At 40.8% G+C, this 21,886-nt stretch overlaps 1 protein-coding gene across 1 annotated transcript in view; it reads left to right on the top strand.

The window, feature by feature from the left end:
• The window catches only part of MORC1 (MORC family CW-type zinc finger 1), a 167,613-nt gene extending 148,267 nt beyond the window's left edge, over window positions 1–19,346 (top strand). The window contains exons 24-27 of the mRNA XM_078058941.1: window positions 2,042–2,129; window positions 3,705–3,758; window positions 15,212–15,406; window positions 18,567–19,346. Of these exons, the coding sequence (XP_077915067.1) occupies window positions 2,042–2,129; window positions 3,705–3,758; window positions 15,212–15,406; window positions 18,567–18,710 (481 nt within the window). The 3' untranslated portion in view covers window positions 18,711–19,346. The remainder of the gene's footprint in view (window positions 1–2,041; window positions 2,130–3,704; window positions 3,759–15,211; window positions 15,407–18,566) is intronic.
• The last annotated feature ends 2,540 nt before the right edge of the window (window positions 19,347–21,886 follow it).

Below are 21,886 nucleotides of genomic sequence, written 5' to 3'. Positions count from 1 at the left end.
ATTCTCATCCCAGCATTTATCACACTGTCCTAGAAAAGCTTGCTTCCCTGTCTGCATTCCCCATGAGGCTGAATTCCATGAAATAAGAACGTATGGGTTCCTAGCATGGGGGCAGATGCCAGGCTCTGGCAGGGACCACTGGGTAAAAGCTATGTGGTGGTGGGGTTCAGGGAATATCTGGGGGACTACTGAGCTTGAGTGTATTGAGAAAATACAACATGGCAGAAGCTGTAAAACTTTTATATAAAGTTGTGTTTTATTTTAAAATGGTATCTAGCTTTAGAAATATTAGTATGTTTGTGTGAGAAATTATTTAGATGATAGATGATGTGTGGTGTAAATTCTGATGCAGAGATTGCCGAGGTTGAGAATAATTCAGAACTAATCTAGAACTTTTTTCTCCCCTAGTCTCCCCTTCACCCTCTCCCAGTCCCAACCCAGTGCTACCACCACCTGAAATTTGCTTCTCTGGAAGCACCTCCTCAGAAGATGGCTCATATGCTCTAAATCTAAACCCAAAAGCATTTATACCCACCATGACAAGGACTGTTGCTCAGGAGAGGCTCGAACCATGTGTTGGGGGAAGGGAGGCTGGATTTAGAGAGAGAAGGGGCTGGTTTGTGTAAAAGACCTCCTCGCTTCTGTCCCACCAAACCAGCCCTAGCGGTGACCACAGGTCACCTTTCCTCGGGACTCCACTTGTAGCGTTCTTCTCCATCCCATCTGATTTCTGCTCATCTCAAATGCCCAGAACTCACTCACCTTCTTACTAACTGGGCAAATAATTCTGAGGAGTGTGTGTGTGTGTGTGTGTGTGTGTGTGTGTGTGTGTTATATTTGACGTTGTGTAGTGCTGAGGATTTTTAACGTTTGGATTGAATTTCCTTAAAACTATAAATGAATATTAAAACATAATATTCTTAAAAAACTCGGAATGTAAATTATGTAAGAAACAGCTATTTTATCTTTTGTGTGCCGTATTATTTTACAGTTGAAAAGTTTTGTAAATCCCTTGGATGATATACATGAGGTTCTTAGAACCCTTCAACACAAAAACACTCCATGCACTTTTAAGATAGAGTAGCTATAAATTTCTAGATTTCATATTCTCCAAGGAATGAGATATGTATCATCTGGGTGACTAATCCCAAAAAAGCTGTCACCCTACAAGGGCGGGGCGCTACTGCCTTTTGGCAAAATGAAGCACCTGTCAGAACAATGGCCAGTCACTGGAAAGAACAGGGTCCACGTATGATTTCTAAGAGTAGCCGCAGAACCCCAGATGAAAGGAATTATTCTGGAGAATTGAATTCTTTGGCTTTCTTAGGGGAAAAAAAAAAAAGTCAGGAGACAGTGTCTTTCCTTCAGAAATTTTGCGATGCTAAGTTTTCTGCAAGGAGAACACTCAAGTAGGTGCAGGGCTTTTCTGGGCTGCTTGATTATGGATGGGCATTGTGAGCCCGTGCCTGCTTTCTGCCTGCCCGCCTGCTTCCTTCCTTCCTCTCTCTCACTCTCATTTCTTTTCTTTTTTCTCTTCTCTTCTCTTTTCTTCTTTTTTTTCTTTTCCTTTCCTCTCCTTTCTTTCTCTTCCTCTTTCTCTTTCTTTCTCCCTTCCTTTCCCTTCCTTTCTTTCCACTTTCATTCTTCCTCTTTCTTCCTTTCTTTTTTAAATAAACTTTTAATTTTAAGATAAGTATTGGTTCACAAGCGGTTGTAAGAGATAATATAGAGAGATGCCCTGTACCCTTTCCCTACTCTTCCCCGGTGGTAACGCTATCACAGGATGTTGGCTTGGACACAGTCAAGATACGGAACAGCCGCCTCACCCCGAGGATTCCGCCTGTTGCCTTTTTATAGCCCCGCCCACTTCCCTTTCCCCAGTCTATGCTTCTTGGGGAAGACTTTGATGACGGGTAAAAACAGTTTGGTGGGCATGAGTGTTCATCTTTGCCAAGATGTTTAACCCCCAGCAGTTCTGACAGGTGAGTGCTGCGTCCCTGTTCCCTGTGTATCACCATCTCCGGTCTGCTCATATTCCTAGGGAGATTCTTCAGTACTTTTTCCCTCAATATCAGCTACCATCAGAACTTGGCCACACATCTGTGGAGGAACTTGCAGCAAGTTTTGAGGTAAGCCAGCTTTGTTGGAACTTTGAGGGAATGACAGAATAGCCTGACCTTAATCTTCATTGAAGACACATTGTAAAGTGCTACCGGGAGGAGGACCTAGAATGGTTTAAGTGAATGAAGATGGGGATCTTTATACCACATGGATGACTCAGAATGAAAACTGCATTTAAAACCAGTGTGGCCAAGGTTCAGATAAACTTTGGGAAGATCTTACAGACCGAGAACAGAAAGTTGCAGAGATGAAAAGAAACAGGACATGGTCCCTGACTTCCCTCCATGACACCAAAAATAGAGTTTCTATTGCTTGGATACATGTTCCTCAACCATCCGTTATGGGGGGCTGAGGTGAGGATTGGGTGGGTCAGCCGTGTCAGGTGCCCAGAGCACTAGTCTTACTAAAATCATTAACACATCACAGGGAAAGATGAAGAAAATTCTATTTACCAAACCTCCTTTCAGGGACAGTGCCATATAGGATTAGAAAGAAAACTCTGTTCAGCTACCTGGGCTCCTATGGGTTGTCTGCAGGCTGCTAAGTCACTGCAGCCTGTGGTGAGGCTGAGTGAGCTGTGCAGGCCTGGGGCTGCCAGAAGGTGCTCCCTGGAGCCCAGAAGAACCTTGGGGTACAAGAGGGTGGGAGGATGCTTTCTCTGCCTTCATGCTCAGCATTGCTTGTGGAGAGGATGGATATACATGGAAAGGCTGTTAGTGAAAAGAACACCAAATAATTTATTTGACAGAGGTGACTTATGCTTTAATCTGATCCCGGGGAGAAACCCTTAATTTTCTAATGTATAATTATGGTTTCTGCTCCCTCACCTTCTACCCTCACCTCCTCCTCCTCCCCCTCCCCACCCCCCTGCCAGGGTTCCAACCCTGTTACTTCCCTGGGACTGTCTTGTGAGGCCACCAGTGACCGCTAGGCCGACAAATGCAGTGGTCACTCTTATCTTACCTGACCTCTGAGAGACCGGCCCAGTTTGACCACTTTTTTCTTCTTGAACCACTTTCTTTGTGTCGCTTCCATGACAATGCACTTCCCATTTTCTTGCTTTTCTTCCTCCCGTCTTTTCTGCTGGCAACTCAATTCCTTCTCTCTTTGGTTTCTAAATGTTGGCACGTCTGAGGGCCCATTCCTGGGCCATTTTCTTCTCTCTGTTAAGTGCTGTTTCTAGGTGACCTAGACAAGTCTGTGACTTTAAATACTACCCCATATGCCTGTAACTCCCCAGTCTATTTCTGTGGTGTTCCCATTCCAGAGACCCAGACTCCAGCTACCTTCTTGACATCCTCTTGAATAATCTTTGTCATTTACTTTTCCTTCACTTTTATTTTCTTCTGCAATTGTTTAACCATGTTGTTTATTATGTAAACTGCCTTAATCTTTTTTTTGGAATGAGGTGAGGTATACTTTAATTAATTTAATTGGACCCAGGCTTAAAAGACCCCAGTACCAATGTTGGCCAGTTCTAGGCTTTGATGGTTTTTTATACTAGATACTTGCACGTTATAACTCCATTGTAGACAGCTCATTTTCTAAAAGCTAATATCCTGTCCTATTATTTACAAAAACAGCTGGAGCAATGCCCAGAGCAGACAAACAAAAAGCTGAGAATGTGCTTCAACCAGGTAAGCTTTTTAATGTTTTTTATAAATGTAGTCATTTATATTCTAAATGATCCCACATTCCAAAGGAGAAATAATATACATTTCCAAATGTTAGGTTTGGAAGGAAATCAAATTTGTATTCTCTTATCAAGACTAAGATTAATGGGTAGCATATCAGATGTCACAAAGCAACATCTTTTTTGAATTTTAAAATGCAATGTTTCCACAGCAAAAAGCTTATGAAACACTGGGAGTAGGACTATATTTTGAACAGAATATATGATGTTCGGTGTCTTTAAGAAATAGGTTAAGTCCTTGAGACACTGGACTAAACCAGAAATCATTTGCAGATTAGAGTTTTTAATTATTTTGGACAGTTTGATATCTCAGGGGGGTTTTTTGGTTTCTTTGTTTTTTTTGTTTTTTAGTATCCTGTCAACAGTTTTTTAAGTTTATGATTTTTCCATTATAAAAGTAGTTATAAAAACAATTAATACTACTAAAAGTACTTATGCTTACAGCCATCTTCTGGAAAACTAAAAATAACATACAAACCTATAAAGACTAGGAGGTGCGTGGTGACCCCTGGAATCATGGGAAGCAGAAACAGAAAGAAGGGCACCGCCTCATCTCTTTTGTAAGGAATGGAATAGATTTGGATATTCTTGTTTTATAAGTGAAATAGAACTACGAAGTAAGTTCCCAAAGATATATAACCAGACAAACTTGAGATGAAAATTAGAACCTAAACCAGACTCCTCCTTAGAAAGGCTGCATCACAAAGTATTTGAAGTGTAGGATGTGCCTAAATTTCACAGCCTTGTCGATATATTTGCCTTTGATGTTTCTGAATGAGTGCCTACTGGACTGTGATAAACAGATGGAAATGAAGGTTTCCCATCCCTGTTCAACTGAAGAGTGAGTTTATTTCCTGAATAATGTCCATTGAAAAGGAGTCACTGAACATTTTCAGCCTTGAAGACGTGCTTGTCCACATTTCCTAACTAGATTACAGGACAAAGTTTTCATTCAATATATTTTTGATCCTATTTCTAGCACTATATTATTTTCATCCATGAATGTAAAGCAGGGATTGATCAAGACCCAGTAGAAGTAGACACTAAACTAAACTTTTATATAAGCCAATATCTCATTAACCCTCAAAACATTGGGAGGTGGATGCCACTATCTTATGTTAGTAATGAGGAATGAGAGAGTCAGCAAGGTAATAGTCCAGTGTCGTGATGTAAGTAAGTAACAGTTTCAGGATTGGAACCCAGATGTGTCCTACTCCATGCTCGTTCTCTGCATCACCGTCTTCCATCTTCCCTTTACCCAGACTGTCCTCCTTCATCCTGTGACAGGGTCTGCGTGTGTAACTTGCCGTACATATACCACAGCTTCTCATCCTTTTGGTGTAAAAGAATTATTGTTTACTTACTAGAGACCTTGATGTAGCATGATGAGATGCGTATGGGGGGCTGCTGACAGTGGAATGGGGGGGTGTGTGGTGGGCAGGTTGTTTAGTGTCCCACCAGGAATTGCCCCAACTGGAAGTCTGTGGCAGCCAGTTCCAAGAATTACTAGTCAGGCTCCTGGATCTTCCCATAGATCTTCATTTACTGGTTAGGGATCTCTGACTTAAATACTTAACACCATGAAACTTAGAAATTTGCGAAGAATTAGGTTGTCACGCACCTTAGTTTATCCAGGCTTATGTGTGTCTTTCACGTCTGTTCCTAAGTGATATTTTTCTAGTATCTGTACGATCAGTAATGGAGCCAGATTGTGGTTGGGTTTTGGAGACCAGACTGAATAAGGGAAGTATTTACGCAAGGTGAACCGTGTTAGCAGAAGTGATGAGTAGAATCCTCTTAGTGTTTAGGGCAAGTGGAATTCAAAGAATCAAAGCAAGATAAACAGTCAGGAGACCATGACTTCCTGTTGAAACAGAGATGTTGTTGCAAGCAAAATACAGAATCATTGTGATCATGACTTCCCCAACATGAAACTGGTCATGAGGACTTTATTATTGATTGGTAATTTTAAGTGGATGGTTATAAAAACTATTAAAATCATTTTTTGAAATCCATGTAGAGGACAGATCTATGCAACTTGATTTAAGCTGCGTACTTTTAATAAAGACGGCTACATCAAAACACAGGAGGATCCTTGATAAGTCACAGATGTCTTTGGTCACCTTGCCCTGGTTTCCATAACTACTATTAATAGTAGATGATTTATGACCACATAGGTGGTCCTATACGACTTTGCCTAAACCACCATCTTTTATTCTTTCCTCTCCCAAACCACCTGCCCCATCCGAAATGAAATTGTTCCAGTCTACCAGACTGGCCTGCCTCTGAGCCTTTCCCCATGCTGTCTCCCAGAGCCCTCTTGCCTACTCTCCCAGTCTGCAGTTGGGCTCTTGAAATCCTCCCCACCCGATGTTGAGTCTGGTCAATGTCACCTTCCACTTCAAGCCTTCCTCAATCTGTCCATGTGAACTTAATCTTGACTTTCTGTGTTCTGAGAGAAACTTAAAACTTTTTTTAGCATTAATTAAATTTTCTGCCCTGTATTGTAGTTGTTTCTTGTATTTTATTTTCTCCTTAACTAGATCATAGAATCCTTGAAGTTAGCAATTCTTTCTTATCAAACTCTGTATCCTGCCAGCATTCAATCAGTACCTTTGAATGCATCTTGACCCTACCATGTGTACATTGAATCAAGGTTGATTGTTTTTGCTATAGTACCGGCCCACATAAACACTCATGTGTCACATACCTATAAGTAGAGTAAAAAATCTATAGCTCTTGTAGGCCAGACTTCCTTTGTGCTAACTTGTTAGGATTCTGGAGCTCTAGAGCTGCTAGAACTCTGACTTTTTAAATTCAAGGCAGAAAATTAAAATCTCAGTTGAATATCCTTTCTTTCAAATCCTAATTCTGTTCTGAATTAATGGAGTTTGGAAAGAATTCCATTTTTGATCTGCCTCAAATACCTCTACAAGAGTAGGTTTAACCAGCAGAACTAAGCCTCTCATCTTGTTACAATTCTCTACTCCTAATTAAAAGGTTAATACAACCAGAAGTCCTTTTACATTGAACTTTAAAAGTTCTCAAAATTGCTACCTTTTATAGAAACCTCCTGAAAATGTTAGCCTGAGAAAGACGGAAGAATAAATCAGGAAACTGGCTGGTAGTGTTCGAAGGAAATATAGTTTGCTTGGTTACAAAACTGTGAACTTTGAGAGACTAAGGTATGACCTTGAAAATAGTGGGCTATATAAACATTCTTAATGTCATACTGTATGAACACTGTTGCCTTCTGAACTTTTTATTGAGAAGTAATTCAAGGTACACAGGAAATTACAAAACAGTAGAGAGGTCTCATGTACCTTTCCATTTTTCCCAATGCTTATGTCTTAATTATATAATTATAGTAGAATATCAAAACCACAAAATTGAAGTTGGTGAAATATGTGTCTCATTTTATTCATATGTGTGGATTTGTGTAACCACCACCAAAACCAGGATCCAGACTCCCACCACCACAGAGATCTCCCGGTTCTCTCCTTTATAGTCACACTGCACACAAACAAGCACCCCAACTCCAGGCAACCGCTAATCGGTTCTCCATCTCTATCATTTTGTCATTTCAGTCATGCTATAGAAATGGAGTCATATATTATGTGTCAATTTCTGATTGGCTGTATTTACTTAGCATAACACCCTTCACATCCATTCAAGTGTTATCAATAGTACGTTCCTTTTATTGCTGATAAGCAATAATGTTTTTCAGATTTCTTTTTAATTTTACTTGTTTTGGTTTGTTTTCTTGCTACTATTGCTTTTATCAAAATGTGTTCCCTGGCTTTCATTCAGATGGCAAAAGCTGTGAAATTCTAGAGCTTTGAACACTAAGTGTGACTGGTGACGTCTGAGCTATCTATGACTCTGTCCTCCTTGAATTATTTACCCTACTCCACCTTCTGGCCATGGGGGACGGCACTCCCTGGGGTTGACTAAAACCCCCACAGGAAGCATCTCTGAAGCTTCCTGGAGGAGGTGGTTATTGCCTTAATTGGAAGTCATCAACTTTTTTTTTTTTAATTTAAAGATTTCATTTACTTGAGAGAGTGAGCATGAGAGGGGGGAGGGTCAGAGGGAGAAGCAGACTCCCCACTGAGCAGGGAGACAGATGCAGGACTCCCCATTAAAGAGTATTAAGCTACTTAAAGTACATGGATTAATATCAGTAACTTATCCTCCAATTATTTATGCTTTTTAAAAAAAGAGTTTTATATATTTATTTATTTGGGGGAGAGAGAGAATGAGCAGGGGAAGGAGCAGAGGGAGAGAGAGAAGCAGACTCTCTGCTGAGCCCGGCCCTCACAGACTCAATCCCAGGGTCCTGGGATCATGACCTGAGCTGAAGGCAGATGCTTAACTGACTGAGCCACCCAGGTGCCCGGAAGTCATCAACTTCTTGTGGGTTGAATTGAGGATGTTCGAAAGTGGGTATCCCTCCAAGATCTCAGAACATAGCCTGGATTTCAGGGCAGGATCGGCCTGTGTGCTTAAAACCCCCTTGCTGTGAACACTGCACATCTGCTCTCCTAATTCTCCGCATTTAGTGCCAATGGTGTGGCACATGTGGGAAATACAGGGGGTGAACAAAACCAGTGCTTTTTTACATTGAGGTTACATTCTAGAGGAAACACAGGTAACAGAGCATAATGTAACATCACATAATGATAGCTACTAAACACGTAAATAAACATAAAATAATTGTGCAGGGCCTGGGGGTAGACTGTGACGGTGTGTGTTGGGGAAGGGGCAGCCTATTTCAGAGCAAAGGGTACCTGAGCCATGTTTTAGCACAGACCTGAGGCAAGCAGTGAGCCTTGTGGAGGTTGGGCTTGAACTCACTGAACAGAGAAAGCAGCAAGGGTGAAGGGCCTGAGGCAGGAATGAGCTTGGTGTTTTCCTGGAAGAATGAAGCCTGCAACTCAGGGAAATAAGGTAAGAACAGGCAGAGGCAGGCCAAGGATTTCAGCATCGCATTAATTCTTGGTGTCCCCACACAAGTGTCCGGGTAGTTTGAGACTCTAAAAATCTAAGATTTCTTTACATGGCAATCCACAGATCTCACAATTAAGTCTCACCTTTAATGGAATACATTGTGTGAGCGTGTGTGTGTATGTGTGTGAATACACACATATTGGCAAGTGTTTGCCACTGTGGAGTGGTATTTGGGTCCCTGCTCCCAAATACTCCTTTTTTTTTTTCTTAATTTTATTATGTCATGTTAATCACCGTACATTACATCATTAGTTTTTGATGTAGTGTTCCATGATTCATTGTTTGCGTATAACACCCAGTGCTCCATTCAATATGTGCCCTCTTTAATATCCATCACCAGGATAACCCATCCCCCCACCCCCTCCCCTCTAGAACCCTCAGTTTGTTTCTCAGAGTCCATAGTCTCTCACGTTTCGTCTCCCCCTCCATTTCCCCCCCTTCATTTTTCCCTTCCTACTATCTTCTTTTTTTTAACATATAATGTATTATTTGTTTCAGAGTACAGGTCTGTGATTCAACAATCTTACACAATTCACAGCGCTCACCATAGCACATACCCTCCCCAATGTCTATCACCCAGCCACCCCATCCCTCCCACCCCCACCACTCCAGCAACCCTCAGTTTGTTTCCTGAGATTAAGAAAGCCTCATATCAGTGAGATCATATGATACATGTCTTTCTCTGATTGACTTATTTCGCTCAGCATAATACCCTCCAGTTCTATCCATGTCGTTGCAAATGGCAAGATTTCATTCCTTTTGATGGCTGCATAATATTCCATTGTATATATATATATATACCACATCTTCTTTATCCATTCATCTGTCGATGCACATCTTGGCTCTTTCCATAGTTTGGCTATTGTGGACATTGCTGCTATAAACATCGCGGTACACATACCCCTTTGGATCACTACATTTGTATCTTTGGGGTAAATACCCAGGAGTGAAATTGCTGGGTCGTATGGTAGCTCTGTTTTCAACTTTTTGAGGAACCTCCATACTGTTTTCCAGAGTGGCTGCATCAACTTGCATTTCCACCAACAGTGTAAGAGCGTTCCCCTTTCTCCGCATCCCCGCCAACATCTGTTGTTTCCTGACTTGTTAATTTTAGCCATTCTGACTGGTGTGAGGTGGTATCTCATTGAGGTTTTGATTTGGATTTCCCTGATGCCGAGCGATGTTGAGCACTTTTTCATGTGTCTGTTGGCCATTTGGATGTCTTCTTTGGAAAAATGTCTGTTCCTGTCTTCTGCCCATTTCTTGATTGGATCATTTGTTCTTTGGGTGTTGAGTTTAAGAAGTTCTTTATAGATTTTGGATACTAGCCCTTTATCTGATATGTCATTTGCAAATATCTTCTCCCATTCTGTCGGTTGTCTTCTGGTTTTGTTGACTGTTTCCTTTGCTGTGCAAAAGCTTTTTATCTTGATGAAGTCCCAATAGTTCATTTTTGCCCTTGCTTCCCTTGCCTTTGGCGATGTTTCTAGGAAGAAGTTGCTGCGGCTGAGGTCGAAGAGGTTGCTGCCTGTGTTCTTCTTTAGGATTTTGATGGACTCCTGTCTCATATTTAGGTCTTTCAACCATTTTGAGTCTATTTTTGTGTGTGGTGTAGGAAATGGTCCAGTTTCATTCTTCTGCATGTGGCTGTCCAATTTTCCCAACACCATTTGTTGAAGAGACTGTCTTTTTTCCATTGGACATTCTTTCCTGCTTTGTCGAAGATTAGTTGGCCATAGAGTTGCGGGTCCATTTCTGGGCTCTCTATTCTGTTCCATTGATCTGTGTGTCTGTTTTTGTGCCAGTACCATACTGTCTTGATGATTACAGCTTTGTAATAGAGCTTGAAGTCTGGAATTGTGATGCCACCAGCTTTGCTTTTCTTTTTCAACATTCCTCTGGCTATTCGGGGTCTTTTCTGGTTCCATACAAATTTTAGGATTATTCCATTTCTTTGAAAAAAGTTTATGGTATTTTGATAGGGATTGCTTAAATGTGTACATTGCTCTAGGTAGCATTGACATCTTCACAATATTTGTTCTTCCAATCCATGAGCATGGAATATTTTCCATTTCTTTGTGTCTTTCTCAATTTCTTTCATGAGTATTTTATAGTTTTCTGAGTACATATTCTTTGCCTCTTTGGTTAGATTTATTCCTAGGTATCTTATGGTTTTGGGTGCAGTTGTAAATGGAATCAACTCCTTAATTTCTCTTTCTTCTGTCTTGTTGGTGTATAGAAATGCCACTGATTTCTGTGCATTGATTTTACTTTATTTTTTTTCTTCTTTTTTTCTTTTTAAAGATTTTATTTATTTATCTGAGAGAGAGAATGAGATAGAGAGAGCATGGGGGGGGGGGTCAGAGGGAGAAGCAGACTCCCCACTGAGCAGGGAGCCCGATGCGGGACTTGATCCCAGGACTCCAGGATCATGACCTGAGCCAAAGGCAGTCGCTTAACCAACTGAGCCACCCAGGCGCCCTCTGTCCATTGATTTTATATCCTGCCACTTTACTGAATTCCTGTATGAGTTCTAGCAGTTTTGGGGTGGAGTCTTTTGGGTTTTCCACATAAAGTACCATATCATCTGCAAAGAGTGAGAGTTTGACTTCTTCTTTGCCGATTCAGATGCCTTTTATTTCTTTTTGTTATCTGATTGCTGAGGCTAGGACTTCTAATATTATGTTGAATAGCAGTGGTGATAGTGGACGTCCCTGCCGTGTTCCTGACCTTAGGGAGAAAGCTCTCAGTTTTTCCCCATTGAGAATTATATTCGCTGTGGGTTTTTCATAGATGGCTTTTATGATATTGAGGTATGTACCCTCTATCTCTATACTCTGAAGAGTTTTGATCAAGAAAGGAAGCTGTACTTTGTCAAATGCTTTTTCTGCATCTATTGAGAGGATCATATGGTTCTTGTTCTTTCTTTTATTAATGTATTGTATCACATTGATTAATTTGTGGATGTTGAACCAACCTTGCAGCCCAGGGATAAATCCCACTTGGTTGTGGTGACTAATCCTTTTAATGTACTGTTGGATCCTATTGGCTAGTATTTTGGTGAGAATTTTTGCATCCATGTTCATCAAAGATACTGGTCTGTAATTCTCCTTTTTGATGGGTTCTTTGTTTGGTTTTGGGATCAAGGTAATGGTGGCCTCATAAAACGAGTTTGGAAGTTTTCCTCCCATTTCTATTTTTTGGGACAGTTTCAGAAGAATAGGTATTAATTCTTCTTTAAATGTTTGGTAGAATTCCCCTGGGAAGCCATCTGGCCCTGGGCTCTTGTTTGTTGGGAGATTTTTGATTACTGCTTCAATTTCCTTAGTGGTTATAGGTCTGTTCAGGTTTTCTATTTCTTCCTGGTTCAGTTTTGGTAGTTGCTACATCTCTAGGAATGCATCCATTTCTTCCAGATTATCTAATTTGCTGGCATATAGTTGCTCATAATATGTTCTTTTTTTTTTTTTTCTAAAGATTTTATTTATTTATTTGAGAGAGAGAGAGAGAAACAGCATGAGAGGGGATAGAGTCAGAGGGAGAAGCAGGCTCCCCGCCAAGCCGGGAGCCCAATGTGGGACTCGATCCCAGGACTCCGGGATCATGACCTGAGCCGAAGGCAGTCGCTTAACCAACCGAGCCACCCAGGCGCCCCTCATAATATGTTCTTATAATTGTTTGTATTTCTTTGGTGTTGGTTTTGATCTCTCCTCTTTCATTCATGATTTTATTTATTTGGGTCATTTCTCTTTTCTTTTTGATAAGTCTGGCCAGGGGTTTATCAATCTTATTAATTCTTTCAAAGAACCAGCTCCTAGTTTCGTTGATCTGTTCTACTGTTCTTTTGGTTTCTATTTCATTGATTTCTGCTCTGACCTTTATTATTTCTCTTCTCCTGCTGGGTTTAGGCTTTATTTGCTGTTCTTTCTCCAGCTCCTTTAGGTGTAAGGTTAGGTTGTATATTTGAGACCTTTCTTGTTTCTTGAGAAACGCTTATATTGCTATATACTTTCCTCTTAGGACTGCCTTTGCTGCATCCCAAAGATTTTGAACAGTTGTGTTTTCATTTTCATTTGTTTCCATGAATTTTTTTTAATTCTTCTTTAATTTCCTGGTTGACCCATTCATTCTTTAGGAGGATGCTCTTTAGCCTCCATGTATTTGAGTTTTTTCCCACTTTCCTCTTGTGACTGAGTTCTAGTTTCAAAGCATTGTGGTCCGAAAATACGCAGGGAATGATCCCGTTCTTTTGGTACTGGTTGAGACCTGATTTGTGACCTAGGATGTGATCTATTCTGGAGAATGTTCCATGGGCACTAGAGAAGAATGTGTATTCTGTTGCTTTGGGATGGAATGCTCTGAATATATCTGTGAAGTCCATTTGGTCCAGTGTGTCATTTAAAGTCTTTATTTCCTTGTTGATCCTTTGCTTAGATGATCTGTCCATTTCAGTGAGGGGGTTGTTAAAATCCCCTACTATCATTGTATTGTCAATGTGTTTCTTTGCTTTTGTTATTAATTGGCTTATATAATTGGCTGCTCCCATGTTAGGGACATAGATATTTACAATTGTTAGATCTTCTTGTTGGATAGACCCTTTAAGTATGATATAGTGTCCTTCCTCATCTCTTATTATAGTCTTTGGTTTAAAATCTAATTTGTCTGATATAAAGATTGCCACCTCAGCTTTCTTTTGGTGTCCATTAGCATGGTAAATGGTTTTCCACCCCCTCACTTTCAGTCTGGAGGTGTCTTGGGTCTAAAATGAGTCTCTTGCAGACAGCATATCGATGGGTCTTGTTTTTTTATCTGATAGCCTGTATCTTTTGATTGGGGCATTTAGCCCATTTACATTCAGGGTCCAATTACTCCTCTTAATTAATAACACATGAAAAGCATAAATAAGGGCTCATAGGTGGCTCATTCGGTTAAGCGTCTGCCCTCAGCTCAGATCATGACCTCAGGGTTCTGGGATCGAGTCCGTGAGGGCTGGGCTCAGCAGGGAGTCTGCTTCTCCCTCTCCCTCTGCTCCTCCCCCTGCTCGTTCTCTCTCTCCCCCAAATAAATAAATATATAAAAATCTTTTTTAAAGCATAAATAATTGGAGGATAAGTTACTGATATTAATCCAATAAAGTCAAGTACTTTAAGTAGCTTAATGCTCTTTAATGGGAATTCATACCATCCTCTCAACTCTAATAATATCTGTGCCTTGCTTGGGGGCACCTTGCAGCTTCTCCCATAAGACACAATATTTGCATACTTACATTATCTCATTCTATAGACTGGAAGCTTCTTGAGACCAAGGACTGGATCTTCTGTGTCTTTGTATCACCTATAACAGAATTCAGTGCCTTGAATTTAGGAGGTGGTTAGTGAATGTTAAATGGAATTCAGTATATTTAGAGGTTTTTGTTTGTTTGTTTAAAGGATTTTACAGAAAGAGGAGAAATGGATGTTTAAAGGGACTGATATGGACAGTGGGAGGGGTCTGTAGGTATTAGTGAATGTGGTGGGGGCAGGGGGCAAGGGTAGACCCAGAAGACAAATGAGACCACCTTACAGTTTTCCTGGCAGCCCAGTCATATCAGAACACAGCAATCTCCTTTTTACAGAAACATTCAAATGTGTATCAAAACAGGATTTGCTCTGTATCTCTTTTCTCAGAATATCCCCCGGCCCTCTCCAAATGTTGACACAAAATGACACATGTCATTTTGAAATTGGAGCGTTTGGCTTCTCCATTCCCTTTTCTACTCTGTGAGTGCCTTGGTCACAACGTGAACTCGTGGGAAACAACCAAGACTCGAATTAGCAAGGGTCACATGTGTACGTCAACAACTATATTCTTTGCCTCAGGACAAGGGACCCGAAGAAAGTGACAGAACAGGAATCACTCTGACTGTAGCTTCTGTGCGTTTCAGATGCTACAGACATGAGTCCTAAATAACACGCCATCATCTGCCAGCAAAGCCCTATGTGGCCTGCCATTCTGCCACTGCCTGTGAGTTCTGGTGCTGTGGAGAGGGGCTCACTACCAGCCACCCCCTTTGTGCCTTGCACACTCCGGTATCACTGGTGGGCAGACAAATCCAACCACGACTGGATTCTTTTTCCATTTCAAAGCGAGGGTGTCCAAGCTCACCTTGGTGTGCTTCTCCCATCCTCATAGTTACTGGAGTATCACGCGTTTTTCCTGGTCTTTCTTCCTCTTCCAACAGATTGCAAGTTCCTTCAGGGTGTCTCCGTGTCTTAAATTTCATACACAGGTGTAGAGTTGACACTTGGTACATACGTGCAGAACTGGAATATGAAATCGCTTTCTGATATTAGGGCGAAAAGTAGTACTTGAAAAATATACTAAAACTGTTTTTAAAAACATTCCCAGATCCAGAATGTTTACATGGCCCAATATGAAAGAGAACTAAAGAGAAAAATGCAGTCCATTATCTCTGATGCAAATCGAAGAGGAGTGGTTAATGAAATATCTCTGGGACAATGTGAAAAGAAAAGAAAAATTACTGAAGATAAACTGAATAATCTTCGGGTAAAACTGGCAGCACTATTGCAGAAACTCCAGCTGGTAAGTAACAAAATTTGGAGTAGTAGGAATGTACTTTGTGGAGAGAGCACTGAGCTAGGTCATCCACCTGCTGGCTCCGGGCAGGTCACTTAACGTAGCCCTACTCTCCCTATAAGGATATTGAAATCGTAAATAAATGAACTTTGAAAGTACACATGAGAACATTTTTAAAAGGTCTGTTATTTTCCTCTCTCACAAAAATCAGAACCTTTGCTTGTGCTGTTGGTAGAGTTTGATCAACCCTGTCTCCTCAACTGTGTATTTCCAGTAGGAAATTTTTTCTAATTTTATCAGACAACAAAGTATTTTAATTTTTATCTCAATACATAATTAAAAATGGCCTCTTCTAATCTTTGAGGAGAGGTTAGAGAGGTCAGGAAACGTTGTGTAAGGATGCTGTTCATCTTGTTTGGATGGACGAATGCGTACAGAACAGGGCTCCTGTGATGGATTGAGCTAATGAGGGAAAGTCCATCTTCTTTCTACAGCATGTAGAAAGGCTGGATATAATCCATAAAAAATTAAAATATGTATAGCCATGGTTGAAGAGTCTTTCCGTAGATGCTAGAAATAAATGGAGAAATCAACAGTTGAGCCTAGGAAGCACGTGGTATTTTGTACTCAGACACAGGCCCTGTGTCTGGGACAGGAGACAGGGCCTTCCTGGGCCATACAAGGTGAGAGGGCAGGAGCTGAGTGCCCCACGGAGAGCCCTGACTGAGTGGAGGGTTACCTTGCCCAGGAAGGGGAGTCAGGGAGAGACCAGGAAACGCGCACACATCAGGATAGTACATGATGAGCATGGGCTTTGAAGCCAGGCCACCTGGGTTCCAGTCCCGGCTGTGAACATTTCAAGGTGAATCCATTCCTCCTTCACAAAATGTACGTCTTTTGGGTTCTTTGGGGTTTCTCTTATATTATTAAGTACAAAATGAAACTCAGAAAATATTTTTGCTTAATTTTTAAGTATACAGCAAAAATGATACCACCCTCCCCCTGCCTTAGGTGGCCTAGGCAACAGCTCTTGTGGTTCTTGTGGCTGTAAAGGGTGGCAAATGTTTTTTATGTGTGAAAGATCTGATACAGAGCTGGCACCAAGGTACAGTTTCAGCGATGATGGTTGTTCTACTAACAAAAACTCGAGAGACCAAAGAAATTCTGTATCATAAAAATCGAATACTACTCTATATCAAAAAAGTTCATAAAAATTATTGGTTTTCGGTATTAAGGAGGGCACGTATTGAATGGAGCACTGGGTGTTATACGCAAACAATGAATCATGGAACACTACATCAAAAACTAGTGATGTAATGTATGGTGACTAACATAACATAATAAAATTTAAAAAAATTATTGGCTTTCATAATAGCACATCTATGTGTGGCTAGGAGAAAAACATGAAAGAATTATGATTTGCTCTTCCTTCTATGCCAAACCCCTGGTTTTCCCGCACAGTAGCCAGAGGAATTCTACTAATTTGTTTTACTCACGAAGTTTGGTAAGGAGGCGAGGGGGCTTTAGCCCGCAGAGTGTATCTAGTATCATTGGAGAGGTACTCAAAGGACTCCTTGCCCAAATAGATTTACTCTCATCCTTGACTTCAAATTTCGATTTCCACTGCCTCTGATTGCCAGAGCTACTGCACTGGTGTAGAACAGAGATGATAAATGAGGGGGACCCAGAGCAGATGGACCGAGCAGGCCCATGCAGAGGCTGGGGACAGAACCAGCCGGAAGTCCTAGAAGGAAGTCTGGTTTGCCAGGCACAGAGCAGAGCCAAAGGATTAGAGTCAGCCGAACAGACGGAGAGCTGTCAGTGTCAGAAGGGGTCCCACAGGGCATTCATTGCTCAGGGCCAGTGAGTGTTTGAAAATCTAGGTGAACATGACTATCAGGTGAGCTTGTCTGTAGGGACAGGGCCCCAGTCACAAAGCTGGGACTCAGTACAGTCCAGCCTTGTCGGAGGCCTAGGGCAGAGGGAGCCGAGCAGAAGCACCGTTAATGGAACTGGGTGAGCGATGGAGAAGCTAGGATGGTGTTGCCACTGACTGGGAACAATCATAAAACTGGGATTGTTTCTGACAGGTCCTTTTTCAAAATTCTCTTATCCGTCAGCCCAGGTTGGAGAGCAGGTTAAGCCCATGGCTGGGCTTGAGGGAGTGATATTTAAGTCCGTAAAGAGGGGGCATTTGCCCAGCTGTTCCTGGACTAAGCAGCCCAGGGAAGGGGAGTATGAAATTGCCCAAATAGAGAACTGGGGGAAAGGAGAGAAAAGGAGACAGATGAGGGCGGCAAGCCAAGGGTTAGGGGTAAAGATGCTGCAGAGGAAGAGAACCGGCAGAGAAGTCAAAATCTGCCTACTCATCTGTTTCGCCTAGAAGGCTAAAGATTCATGAACTTTTATTTTAAAGATTTTATTTATTTGAGTGAGAGAGAGAGCACAAGGAGGGGTGGGGAGCAAAGGGAGACAGAGAGGAGACTCCCCACTGAGCAGGGAGCCCGACATGGGGCTCGATCCCAGAACTCTGGGATCCTGACCTGAGCTAAAAGTGGCCATTTAACCTACTGAGCCCCCCAGGCACTCCAGATTCATGAACTTTTAAAATGGGAGACGAGTGATGCCTGGGTGGCTCAGTTGGCAAAGCATCTGCCTTCAGCTCAGGTCATGATTCCAGGGTCCTGGGATTGAGCCCCGCATCCTGCTCCCCGCTCAGTGGGGAGCCTGCTTCTCCCTCTGCCTCTGCCCCTCCCCCTGCTTGTGCTTGCTCTCTCTCTCTCTCTGACAAATGAATAAATAAAATCTTTAAAAGAATAAAAAAATAAAATTTAAAAAAAATGGGGAGATGAGAATCTATTACAGAGAAGGACAAGGTGGAGGCAGAGTGGCTTTAGGAATATGACAAGTAATTAAATAGATGGAAACCAGTTGAACCTAACCTCCACTACGGAAGAAAAAGAAATGACCCAAGTTCCTAACTGCTTGTGAGCACAAAATGAGGTTAAAGGTGAGAACATTTTAAAAGATGAAGGGCATTATTCCAGGGCCAGGTGGGTTTTGCTGCTGCAGGAACCCTAAGGAGGACTGTCCCGAGGCCTCCCGTATTACAGGGGTGCGGCCTGCCGCTTCTTGGCCTGCTCTGATTGTTGATTCTCTCTTCCAGGGTAGTCCAGCAGGAGACCAGGAGCAGATTGACAGGTATTTAGAAGCTTTGCTTAAAGAAGATAATCCCCTTTTCCGGAACGCTTTCAATAAAGTGACTACAGATGTGGGACACGGTCTCCCTTTAGGAAAGAACGGAAAGTAATTCTCAAAATTAGAAGTCAGAAAAGATATTCCCGTTTACAATGTTGATAAGACAAAGATTCTTTTCAAAACCTATTTCCCCTTGTACTCTGTTATTGTACGGTTTGTCCTGTGTAATCCTAAGAACATTGTGTACTTTAGAAATAGAGACTGATTTACAATGTACACATTTGCAGTCCGGTTCCCTAACTCTTCCTGTTATTTCAGACACTGTTCTAGAGTTCTCCAATTCCCACGTGGGCTACTAAGAAAGACAGAAATGTCAGTTAGGCTTAAATTCTGTTTTCACTTAAAAGACTATAAAAACTAGAAAACAGTGGTTTTCAAAATCAGTGTAGAAAGGACTACAGAATCACCTCCTCTTAAAACTTGTGTTGAAACAGAAAGACCCTATGCCCTTTCTCCACAACAGCCAATACTTGGTAAAGCAGAAAATATAAATCCTCAAAAACTGTAAGATATAATTTATATGATAATCCTATTGTTGAGTTGTAGTACAAGTACATGTCTTCTAAGGACCATGTGAACACATACTACACATATGTAAGAATTGTTTTTATATTTTCCTTGATAACTGATTATTTTTATTTGTTTAGAAATATCTGCCATTTTGGACAAAAGCAATAAAACATTTAATGTTGGTGGAATTGTAGAATTTTAATTTTACGTACATACATACAATACAAAATTCAGAACGTGTGAGATGGGATATGGTGGAGAGTCTGCACCCCATCCTTGTCTTTAGACACTTAATTACTCCTCCCCCGAGGCGTGCTTTTACTAGTTACTTATGAATCCATCCAAAAACAATCAATGTACATAAAACCATATAAGTCATTATACAGGTATAAATACAAATGTAATGGCATCCAAGATTTTGTTGCTTTTTACAGTTAATATACCTTCAAGATCATTCCATGGCAGGCTCAGTACATGGAGAGTCTCTCATTATCTTTCCCTGCTCCTTATTATTTGATTCTGTGGACATACTAGAACTTATTTAATTATTCTCTTACCGATGGTCCCTTAGATTTTTTCCCATTCTTTTGGGTTTATATGCGCAGATCTCTGTAAATATGTTTATTTCACACACGTGCAGGTATATGTTAAATAAATCTCAGAAGATGAACTGCTGGGTCGGAGGGCATGTATGTTTTATTATTAATAGATAGTGCCCAGTAGTACTCCATAAAAATTGTATTAATATACATTCCCACAGCAACATGAGTGCCTGTTTCCTCACACCTTCACCTACCCAGTGAATTATCAAACTTTTTTTTATCTTGCTGACCCAAGTAGGTAAAAAGTGGTATATCCTTGTAGCTTTAATGTATATTTCTTATACTATGTGTAAGATTGAGCATCTTTTCATGTTTAAAATTCATTTAAATTTTTAAATTTGGCTTTTTTTCCATTTTTCTATTTGGTGGTTTGTTTTTTTTTTTAAGATTTTATTTATTTGAGAGAGAGAGAAAGTGTGTCCATGAGTGCGGGTGGGGTGCAGAGGGAGAGGGCAGGGTGCTCAATGCAGGGCTTGATCCCAGGACCCTGGGATCATGACCTGAGCTGAAGGCAGACGCTTAACGACTGAGCCACCCAGATGACCCGGTGGTAAGTATTTTCTCACTGATTTATAGGAACTATTTTTATGTTAGGGAAATTATCTTTTTTATATTATATATGTTACGGCTATTTTCTCCTAATTTTTTTTAAATTTTATTATGTTAATCACCATATATTACATCATTAGTTTTTGATGTAGTGTTCCATGATTCATTGTTTACGTATAACACCCAGTGCTCCATTCAGTACGTGCCCTCCTTAATACCCATCACCAGGCTAACCCATCTCCCCCACCCCCTCCCCTCTAAAACCCTGTTTGTTTCTCAGAATCCATAGTCTCTCATGGTTCGTCTCCCCCTCCAATTTCCCCCCCTTCATTTTACCCTTCCTACTATCTTCTTCTTTTTTTTAACATATAATGTATTATTTGTTTCAGAGTACAGGTCTGTGATTCAACAGTCTTACACAATTCACAGCACTCACCATAGCACATACCCTCCCCAATGTCTATTACCCAGCCCCCCATCCCTCCCACCCCCCACCACTCCAGCAACCCTCAGTTTGTTTCCTGAGATTAAGAATTCCTCATATCAGTGAGATCATATGATACATGTCTTTCTCTGATTGACTTATTTCGCTCAGCATAATACCCTCCAGTTCCATCCACATCATTGCAAATGGCAAGATTTCATTCCTTTTGATGGCTGCATAATATTCCATTGTATATGTATACCACATCTTCTTTATCCATCTGTCGATGGACATCTTGGCTCTTTCCATGGTTTGGCTATGGTGGACATTGCTGCTATAAACATTGGGGTGCACGTACCCCTTCGGATCCCTACATTTGTATCTTTGGGGTAAATACCCAGTAGTGCAATTGCTGGGTTGTATGGTAGCTCTATTTTCAACTTTTTGAGGGGCAGAAGACATGAACAGACATTTTTCCCAAGAAGGCATCTCCTAATTTTTTATTGAAAAAAATTTTATAGTGTTTTGAGCCATATGGGATTAAAAATTGAGGGGTTAATTTCATTTTCTGGTTTTGAGTCATATTTAGAAAGGACATTCTAATGTTAAAAGTATAAGGAAATTTTACTTTGTTATAATGACTTTCATCATTAAATTGTTAAATCTTTGATTCATCTAGAATTTATTTTCGTGAAGGGAGTAAGCTAAAAATCTGTGTTTCCAGATAGAGTATTGTCCCAAAACTATTCATTGAATAACCAGTCTATTCTCCACTGATCTGCAGTGCTATCTTTATGGCATGTTAAATTCCTATTTGCATTTTGGGCCAAGTTAAAAAAAAATTTCCTATTATTTTTCATTGATTGTTCCAACTTTTCTCATGTTGGACCCATGTTGTTTTGGTAGGGGTAGTCAATAATTTTATATTTCAGAATTTTCTTTTGTATCTTTGCATGTTTTATTCTTATCCAGACTTAGAATTAGCATTTTTAGTCAACACCCACCCCTCAAACTTTATTTGCATTTTGTTTGGTGGGTGGTGGTGTAATAGGTTAAGGTAGAATTGCCTTTTTTTAATATCAAGTCTTTCTACTGGGACCAAAATATGGTTTTCTGTATGTTCAGGTCTTTATGGGTGCCCTG

The sequence above is a fragment of the Halichoerus grypus genome, chromosome 1 (genome assembly GCF_964656455.1).
Source record: "Halichoerus grypus chromosome 1, mHalGry1.hap1.1, whole genome shotgun sequence".
Lineage (NCBI taxonomy): Eukaryota > Metazoa > Chordata > Mammalia > Carnivora > Phocidae > Halichoerus > Halichoerus grypus.
Note: the sequence above shows the minus strand (reverse complement) of the source record. Positions and strands in the feature narration are given on the sequence as shown.